The sequence below is a fragment of the Gouania willdenowi genome, chromosome 7, assembly GCF_900634775.1.
Source record: "Gouania willdenowi chromosome 7, fGouWil2.1, whole genome shotgun sequence".
In the NCBI taxonomy this organism is placed as follows: Eukaryota; Metazoa; Chordata; class Actinopteri; order Blenniiformes; family Gobiesocidae; genus Gouania; species Gouania willdenowi.
This window is the reverse complement of record NC_041050.1, coordinates 3,377,927-3,388,320: the sequence shown is the minus strand read 5'-3', so window position 1 is coordinate 3,388,320 and position 10,394 is coordinate 3,377,927. Positions and strand designations below refer to the sequence as shown.

The window sequence follows — 10,394 nt, the reverse complement described above, 5'->3', positions numbered from 1 at the left end:
ATGGGCAACTGGCGGCCCGGGGTCCACATGTGGCCCCCAAAACAAAATTGTAATTCTTGAAGTTGGAAGTTATATGAAGCCCAACATAACGACCGCCAAATCTACAAAATGTCAACTAAAGTACACAAAATGAACCACTTAAACACAAAATGACGACAAAAAAGAATAACATGTACAAAATGACAGAAAAAACCCACAAAGTCAACAACACAACAAATATAACATAAACACACATAATGACTCAAAAAACCCACAAAAAGGCAACAAAAATTTGACATATTGACAAGAAAATAGACAAAATGAGTTAAAAAACCCCACAAAATGTAAAAACACAAAAAACACCAAGAAAACCCTGAAAAAAGGGCTAAAAAACTAAACCCTTAATTTTTTCCTGTATTAATTCTCTGATTGGTCATTGTTATTCTAAATGATGACATAAATGTTAATAATGTGGCCCCGCTCTGATAGAAGTTGCCCATCTCTTCTCTAAAGGACCAGATTTGGTCCCCGGGCCTTGAGTTTGACACGTGTGACATACATGTCACTTCCTCCTTTAGCTGTCAGGGAGGGAACAGAGAGATCTGGGACAGGTGGGGGGCCGCCACGGTGGGCGGGGAACAGAAAAGGAAGGGTAGACACAGCATCCTGTTCAGCCTCATCCGTCACTCGTTCCCACCGAGAGCCGTCGAGCCGCCTGTCAAATGGACCGTTGGCCAATCCGTCTTTACATGTGACAGCGGGCGACAAAAGAGGTGGAGATGGTCCAGACAGACGAGTAGAGACCACAATGTGTCCCTCACACAGAGGATCAGAAACATCTCACCTCTAATGTCCTTCTACTGCACACTGGACACGTTTAAACTGTTGGACACGTTGACAGATCTACATTTGAAAGGTTTAAACGCAGTTAGCTTAGCTCAATCTACTGTTACCACACAGGCCTGGAGATACTGGGGCAGGGGTCACCAACGTTTCTGAAACTGTGAGCTGCTTCATAGGTACCGTGTAGTCCAACACAACAGACACAGCAAATGATTCACTTGAGGCCTCTGCATTTATTCAGACACGGGACCAGCACAAGGAGGACACTGGCTTGTGCCTGAGGAGGACAACAAAAACACACAAAAATGACTCAAAAACACACACAAAATGACAAAAGGATACACAAAAGACAACAAAAAACACACAAAATGACAGAAAAATACACATAAAACAACAAAAATGACAGAAAAAATACACAAAAGACTACAAAAATTACTCAAATACACACACAAAAATGACAAGAATACACAAACGACTACAAAAATTATTCAAAAATACACACAAAAATTACAGAAGAATACACAAAAGACTACAAAAACACACTAAATGACAGAAAAATACACATAAAACAACAAAAATGACAGAAGAATACACAAGACTACAAAAATTACTCAAAAACACACAAAAATGATAGAATTAGAATTCTGGTTATGTTTATGCTTTTGATAATTATATATATATAAACTGGGCTTTTGTCCACTTCACTAATAAGTAGGTTGGGATTTCAACCCTAACCCTTTGTCATGGATTCCTTACATACTGTATGTAGGTACTGTAGTATATCAGAGATTGATCACATCGTCAATGCTAATCAATTCATTATGCTTTTATACGTCAGTTTATGAGCAAAACATTTATTCATTTTGGAAAGAAGAATCACAAGAAATAAAGCCTTATTAATGTCAGCGTTTGAGCTCAAACTTTAGAAAGTTTGTTCATGTGAAATCAGTCACGATCAATGTGAGGTCAACATCCGTCAAAGAAACACACAGCAAGGATTTTTCAGACGATGGGAAGCTGGTGACTAATTGTTTGATCAGTAATTGTAATTGATCCTCAAATACACAAGCTCTGTGTTAATGACACTCTGTGACAGACATATCAATGTAGCAATTTTCTGTTTCTGACTATAAAAGTTATGGATTATTGTGATTGGGTTGATGTTAAAATCATGCAGATACACACAAAGCATGTTTTACTCAGATTCACAAACTCGGTTTGGTTTGCAGCAAACACAAAACATCTTTCGCAAACCAATGGATTTTGTTTTGCAAATAAGAAGCACACCAATCAACACACAAAATGACAGAAGAATTCACAAAAGGACAACTGAAATGCACAAAATCACTTATGAAACACACAAAAGGACAGAATACACACAAGACAACAAAAATGTACAAAATGACATAATAATACACAATAGACAACAAAATGACTTAAAAATACACACAAAAGGACAGAAAAATATACAAAACACAACAAAAATGCATAAAATGACTTAAAAATACACAAGAGAACAGAAAAATACACCAAAGACAACAAAAATACACAAAAATCATGATCATCAACATCTTTTACAAACTAAATGCATTTTGTTTTGCAAATAAGAAACGTACCAATCAAACAAATACTGCATGTTTTACACGAACATATTACATATATGACTCAAAGTGTCTTTTTGACTAATAAATACTAAATCCTGTTAGAAAGAGGAAAGCCTGCATCACATGGACTCGTCTCGTGGTTACTCAGCTGACATCTGCTAATGGTCCATAATTACCCAGCTCAAAGTGCACCACATAAACACAGGAGATCACAGCTCGATTCAAACTGGGCGATGTGGTTTGTGGGACTGTTGTGTTTCCATACAGTTGTGTGTCTGAACACTTGCATCATGAGGGTGGGGCTCCCCCAGCGCAGCGTGACGACTGCTGACACTGTAGCAGTGAAACCAGGGCTGGGCTGGTCTCCCCTCTCCAGGTCACACTAACATCATCAATCTCTCCCCCCCTTCCCCACTGACAGGTGGTCGGCCCCCCGGCTGTGGGCACAGGGCTGTGTTGTTTTGTAATTAGGCTCTGTTAGATGGCAGGAAACCTCCTCCTTACCACCTCTCCATCCGTGCACTCCCCTCCGTGCACAGCTGGACACTTGACCTCAGACAGCCAATCAGAGGAGGCCTTACTCAGCTGGTTAATAATGCTACAGTAATTGACGAGGCACACTTTGTGGGTAATACCTCTCTCTCTCTCTTTTATTGCTAACAGACAGCTCTGCACTGGGCGGCCAAGCATGGGAACGAGGACATGGCAGCTCTGGTGGTCGGAGCTGGAGCTGATGTCAACACTAAATCAGTGAGTGGATCACCTCCAGATCTACCAGGTTTTATGTTCTATACACAACAAATCACCAGTCAGCTGTAGGAATAATGACAGCACTGACTGTTGTGAGTGGTTTATAGATTAAGATTAGGGACTGTATTTGAATATGATCTGTGAAAGTTCTGTTTTGTGACGGACCGACCAGGATTGTTCCAATAAAGGGAAGGGAGGGGTCCTGAACTTGTAAACTCCACCTATGGTTGCAGCGGAGAAAATGTGTCCAGGAAACCCCCCTAAATCCTCTAATTAATTAATTACAGGTCAACTATTATCTGTAATCCGAGATGCCGTAGGTCATTTGTGATTAGCATATTAGCTTTAAAGCACGTGTGTCAAACACAAGGCTCGGGGGCCAAATCCGGCCCTTCAGAGCATCCGATTCGGCCCACTGGAGAAAGTGAAAATGACAGAGAAATCATGAATCATTGTGTAAAGTACCAAATTATTCATTTGTAAATGAAATGTTTCCACAAAATCTCCCCAAATTAAAGAAAAATTGGTCAAAAAAATAAATAAATCAAAGGACATTTAAGTATCTGTCACTTATTGCGTAGATATTGTTGATGTCTGTCATACTTTGTCTATTTTATAACTGGGAGTGGAAACTAGGGCACATTAATGTTGAAATTGTTAAATCTGCTCGACCATAGAGCACCTGTGTCAAACTCAAGGCCCGGGGGCCAAATCTGGCCCTTTAGACCATCCAATTTGGCCCGCAGGAATCACTGTGTAAATAAGACTCAACAATATTTGCAGAGGCTCACAGTTTTCCCGATGCTTATATCACTTGATTGCAGTAATTTTTTTAATGCTACACTGTTGAAAAAACTCAAAATTCTTACAAAATCTTTCCTTTTTCATTAAATTATAACATAATATTTCCCTTAATTAAATAGAAATTGGTCACAAAATCTTGTAAATTTAAAGTGAAGATCCTGTTGGGACTGATGTCTGTCACTTATTGCTTGGATATTGTCAGTTTCTTGCATATTTTGTATTTTATGTATATGTAGAAGTACAAACTATGGCACAATAATGTTGAAATTACTAATTTTCCCGCATAAAATCTGTGGCCCACTTGAGATCAAACTGCTCCATATTTGACCCCTGAACTAAAATGATTTTGTAATGCCTGCCTTACGCTGCGTTCACACCGGATGCGTCACAAAACGTCTGTACATCCAGATTACATACAAAGTCAATAAATAGATGCAATATTTTTCTCTGCGGCAGTGCGGTCTGATCCGCACGTCAAGAGCGTTGGCCGTGCGAGCGCGCTCCCAAAAACACATCCGCAAGAGTTGAAAATATTTTATTATAATTATAATATATTGAACTCTTGCGACTGTTTCGCATGACGAAAGCCAATCAGAGTCTTTGTTGACATTGACGTCAGGTTGTCAACACGGACACCGGTCTGTTCACCCACTCAACCATGGAGTAGCAGCTGTGTGTGACCACCTGGAGATGTATGACACGGCCTTTATAACCAGGACCGGACTAGGAAGGATTTGGCGTGGAGGAGAATCAGCGAGGAGGTGGTAGTAGCAGGTAAAAGTTCTCCTGTAGCACTGAGCTAGCATAGCATTAGCCGCTAATCACACCGGCTTTTTTCACTGGTGGTTTATGTTTATGAGAGGAGAAAAAGGAGCGCAGTGAAACTCACTGAGTTGGATGTGTCGCTGGTGGGCGGTGCTTTGCTTCACACGCGCATATGAAGCGAATGAGGACATTTTTTGATCCTGCGACACATGCGGAACGTTTCTTTCGGCAGATGTGTCCGGTGCTGCAGAAGACGTATTCGGTGTGAACGTAGCCTAAGAGAATATTTGTATGTCACTATTTTGTGCTGACTGATTTCATTTCATTCATTGTGATCTTTCCCTTTTAACTTGTATCAGTTTTGTCTCTTTTCTTGCAGCACGTGAGTACCCACTACCCAGTCCTGCTCCGTACTGTAAGTTGTTGAACCTGTACGTGGGGACGTGGTCTCCTTCATCTTCTGTTGTACTGACGTAACACCGGTGTGAACGATCCCAGTGAACGATCCCAGTGAAGGTCCAGCTGTGCAAATGTCCCACAGCAGCAGCATGTGATGCTGAAACCCTCCACTAATAAATCATGTCATGTCAACGTAATTGTTTCCCAAAACAGTGCCTCTGTGTTCATGCCCTCATGCACAACTATGCAATTTTCTGTGAATTACCAGGCAATTATGTTTTTTTTTTATCATTATCTGGTGTTTCCATAACCTTAGTTTATTTGTATTTTTTCTTTCTGTCTTTACTGGCTCTGCTGGGACCTGGGAACCAAAGGGGGTAGGTACTGGTACTACTGATGCCTGTCACTTCACTCAATTCCACACAAAAGTCAAATGTAAATGTTAACCTCTCTAGTCTTTGATGTATTTGGTGCTTGTTCTTTTTTTTGCAGGACACCTTTGAGCATATGTAGCTTTATCTAGGTTATAAACTGTCTGTTTTACATGTTTTTGTTGTGCAGGGATACACACCGTTACACATCGCAGCACTACACGGTCATCAGCACATTCTGGACCTTCTCATTGGCTCATACGGTAAACAAACTATAAAAAGTGTTTGATTAGTAGACTGGTGAATGCTAAGTAAACAGCTAGCTGGATGCTAATAAGACTGATGTTTAGATGTTAAATTGGCCATTAGCCCATTCTAACAAAACAGTGGTTATGTGGATGCTAACCTAGCATACAGGTTTATGCTAACCCTACCATTAAGTCAATGCTATATTTTACGTCAAATTGCTGTTAATAAGGAAGATAACTAGAAGCTAAGTAGCCAGAAAAATGTATGCTAGAAAGGCCTATTAGCAGATGTTAGCTAGACATGCTAACTAAGTGAAAAAGGGATATTTATAAAGCGAGATGGCTAGCTGGATGCTAATAAGACTGACGGATGGATGTTAAATTGGCCATTATCGGATTCTAAGAAAAGAGTTATGTGGATGCTAACCTAGCATACAGGTTTATGCTAACCTAGCATAAAGGTTTATACTAACCCTGCCATTAAGTTGATGCTATATTTCACGTCAAATTGCTGCTAATAAGGAAGATAACCAGAAGCTAAATAGACAGAAAAATGTATGCTAGCAAGACCTATTGGCAGATGTTACCGAGACATGCTAACTAAGTGAAAAAGGGATATTTATAAAGCGAGATGGCTAGCTGGATGCTAATAAGACTGACGGATAGATGTTAAATTGGCCATTATCCGATTCTAACAAAACAGTTATTTGGATGCTAACCTAGCATACAGGTTTATACTAACCCTGTCATTAAGTTGATGCTATATTTCACGTCAAATAGCGACTATTGGCTTTTAGCCGATTCTAACAAAACAGTTGTTATGTGGATGCTAACCTAGCATACAGGTTGATGCTAACCCTGTCATTAAGTCGATGCTATATTTTACGTCAAATAGCTACTAATAAGGAAGATAAAAAAAGCTAAATAGGCAGAACAATGTATGCAAGCAAGACCGATTGGCAGATGCTAGCTAGACATGCTAACAAAGTGAAATAAAGGGATATTTATAAAGCGAGTAAGTGATATCTTAATGTTTTGCTAGATGGTTCCTAACTAGAAAGTAAAGTAGATGCTAATTTAAAGGATATGTGTATGTAAGGAAGCAAACAGAAAGATAAATACATTTTAAAATGATCTTTTTTCCCCCTTTGACAGTAGCTCGTTCATTTGTGGGTAGCAAAATATTTAAAAGCTAGATGATATTTCCACCTGTTAATTAGGTTTCCTACCACAGGCTTAGTATTTATTATTTCAGTTTAAATGTTTAAATGTTAAATAGTCAAAGTAATTATTAAAATTATGTCAACAATTTTACTGTGGTCTTAAAATACCCTAATGTGTGTAAACCGTAATGGATTAGAATTAATTCAGTTAAATCTCATGAGTAGCTGTATTGTAGTTTTTATTGGCAGATAAGCGTGTTGATCTCCTCTGATTAACACTTTTCTATTTTTCAGGAGCGAAGGAGAACCTAAGAGACTACAGCGGCCATCTTGCCTGCCATTATCTGAACACCAAAGAAGAAGAAGGTCGCGAGGAGGAATGTGACCTGCGTGAGTATCCTTCACTCTCTCTGTGCATTTTTGTCCGTAGAGATCTTTTCTGATTGTAGAAGTTCTCCTTACTTAATAAATATATTAGGACAATTCGAAAACACTTTACTTGAAGTTTTATACATAAGCAAGCCCAAAGAAATGAATATAAAGACAATGTGCAAAAAACACTATAGAATTATATAGAATAGAACAAGAATTTAAATAAATATAAATATGTGCAGAAGAACAGCAGGTATAGTTACAGATTTTTTATATTAATATTTAATTGAGAAAACATGTAAAGTGATTGTAAAGGGTGAGTTTCACATTTATTATACCTTTTAAAATTATTATTATAATTTTTTTTTTTGTGGGGGGATGCAATTTGGCGTCCCGGGCCGCCTGGGTTGCCTAGTGGGAAGGCCGGCCCCGTACATAAGGCTGACATTACGCTGTTATTATCTGTAATTAGCATGAATAAGGTGTCATGAAGGCTGTCATGAAGGCTGTCGTTAAGTGTCGTTCGCTAAATTATGACACATTTGGAGCTATGTTGGCTTTTTTTGGGCAAGGTGGAAAGATTTAGATTAGGGTTACGAACAACACTTAATGATAGCATTCATGACACCTTAATCATGCTAATAACAGGTGTCATGTCATAATAATGAAAGCGTAATGTCAGCCTTTATGTATAAAACTTTTAGTAAAGTGTTACTGACAATTTTTGTTTTGTTTTGTTTTTTGGTGTCCTCAGAGTTTCACGTCACTCAGGCCAGAGAGCGAAACAGGAACAGGAAGTTGGCGTCCTTGTTTCACTCCAAAAAGAAGTGGGGATCAGCTGAGGAGCTGGCGCCCATCGAGGAGGAGAGGGCGGCGTCTCATCAGCTCATCCTTCCTGCGTTCAGACCCAGGAAATTCTCCCGCTGAGTATCCCAGTATTTACAGTATATACAGTATAACTACAGCTATTCATAGTGTTTTTGTTGATTTAGGCTGTTGTTAATTCACTTTCTGCTTTAATTTCATCGTGGGGTAAAGTTACGTGCCTTAAGCTTGGACCTTGTCACCCTTTGAGCTTTAATAGTAAAAGTAAAACTGTAAACGTTCACTCGCTATATTTACAGTCTCAGTGAGGATCAAACGGGTGATTTTTAAGGTTCCCATTCTAGTTTTTTTAGCCGCTGTGTGTAATTTTTTTTTATTTGAGCCTTTGAATATTTTTAGTTTCGGCTGCAAATGTTACGATTTTTTTGACTGATGTGTTTTCTGCCGATTCAGCAGAAAAAAAACGCTGCTCTGTTACTCAGCAAAAGCTTACCAGGTGAAAAGTGTTAAAGCGGTGATTGTTTAAAACGTGTTTATTTTTGACAAAAACGTATTTTTCTGCCATTTATTTCACCTTGTCTTTTATTTAGCTATAACTATAATCTGAAGAAGCTGTTGTTACATCTTTGCACAATATTTATATGATGAAGATGTTTTTTTTTTTGTTTTTTTAATTAAATGGCTTTTTATATTCAAAAACAAAACCCACAGTTGGATCTGTGTCGACTGCTTTAATTTAACATTCATCAAACACTGAAAATTGATTTATTCAAAGTTACAGAGACTCAAATTTTGGATTTTTGTTTCTTGAAATGTTGGCGCAAAAGTTCTGTGTGGAAAAGGTTGATGCGTGCGCACGTTAATGCACCAAGATGGTTCTCTTTTAATCACAAAAATGTGTCGCATATCAACATTTAGAATAATGACCAGTCTGAGCATTATTACAGGAAACAATAACAATAAATTCATGTCTTTTTTAGTTGCCATTTTTCATATTTTCTTACAATTTTTGTTGGTGTTCTTTAGTTTTGTGTATTTTTGGAGTCATTTTATTCAGATTTATTGCTGTTTTGTGTACTTTTATTTTCAGTAATTTTGTGTATATTTGTATTTACTGTAATTTTTGTGTATTGTTGTAGTCATCCTATATGTTTTTTGAGTGCGTTTTATTTCATTTTATTTTCATTCTTGTCATTATTGTCATCATTACTTCCACCAAGAAAGTTACATTTTCATCGGCATTTAATTGTTTGTTTTTCTGTTAGCAGGAAACGACTTAAAGGATTTTGACCAAATTTTAACCAAATATAGACTATATACTTTAGACTTTATATGGAAAATTCCTTTAAATTTTGGAGTTAAAATAGAACAATTCCTATCCGTCATCATTATTGAAATTTCAAAAATTGACATCTCGGTTCATTATTGAATCATCTTTATGAAATTTGAGTTATGTTGGTTTGGTTCCATAATTTCCTCACCAAATTTCATCCAAATTGCTCATTTTATTGCGGTTTTTCCTCTTTTTATTCATCATTTAAAAAAAAATGGGGGGTGCCCATACATTTGGACTTATTTTATGGTTATTAAAGGAGATCTGATCCAGATAATGGACAATATCTGGTAAAAAGCTTATGTGGTGTTTGGTGGAGGTTTGCAATCTCTGTCATTTTGTGATTTTTAGTTATTTTTGCGTGTATCGCGTAAACACATGACGTTAGTTACACGGAAGTGACGTTGACGTTCTCAGGTCACGTACGCATCGATATGGTGAAATGTCGCCCCCTGTAGTCACAGAATTTGATTGCTGACACTGACAGTAAGGGTGTAAGAAAAAATCAATTCCGTGATTTATTGCGATCTTACGTCAAAATCGATATTTTTCAAATCGTGTTTTGTTAACGAAAAATCAATTGAATTGCACTGACATATGCATAGCACGTAAAATCCCGGTCACTAGGTGTCAGTGAACGCACCATCAGACCTTGTTAAACTACGTCACTCCTCAATGATGTATGTGGTTAGTTTTTTAACCAATTTAAGAACTTATCAGAATCAGAATCTGTTGTAGTAGCAAGAATTTAACTTTTTTGAAAAATGTAATGTTAAGGAAAATTTGTAAATATTGTTATATTGCGATTTATATTGTATCAGGATTAGGGATGTAACGATTAATCGTAAGGCAGTTAAAAATTGATTCATAGGTTTCACGGTTGATATCGATTTTCTGACAATTGAATCGCAGTACTATATATTTATCCTTCTCTTGTC

At 37.7% G+C, this 10,394-nt stretch overlaps 1 protein-coding gene across 4 annotated transcripts in view; it reads left to right on the top strand.

The window, feature by feature from the left end:
- LOC114467496 (ankyrin repeat domain-containing protein SOWAHB) overlaps window positions 1-8,818 on the top strand; it is a 29,285-nt gene extending 20,467 nt beyond the window's left edge. The window contains exons 7-13 of one of the 4 annotated variants that reach the window (XM_028453832.1): window positions 2,664-2,668; window positions 3,090-3,176; window positions 3,528-3,530; window positions 5,519-5,521; window positions 5,706-5,778; window positions 7,221-7,316; window positions 8,053-8,814. In XM_028453832.1, the coding sequence (XP_028309633.1) occupies window positions 2,664-2,668; window positions 3,090-3,176; window positions 3,528-3,530; window positions 5,519-5,521; window positions 5,706-5,778; window positions 7,221-7,316; window positions 8,053-8,225 (440 nt within the window). In that variant the 3' untranslated portion in view covers window positions 8,226-8,814. Of the gene's footprint in view, window positions 1-2,663; window positions 2,669-3,089; window positions 3,177-3,527; window positions 3,531-5,518; window positions 5,522-5,705; window positions 5,779-7,220; window positions 7,317-8,052 lie in introns of all 4 variants that reach the window. The other 3 variants (XM_028453835.1, XM_028453834.1, XM_028453833.1) reach the window with 3 other exon arrangements.
- Window positions 8,819-10,394: the final 1,576 nt, after the last annotated feature.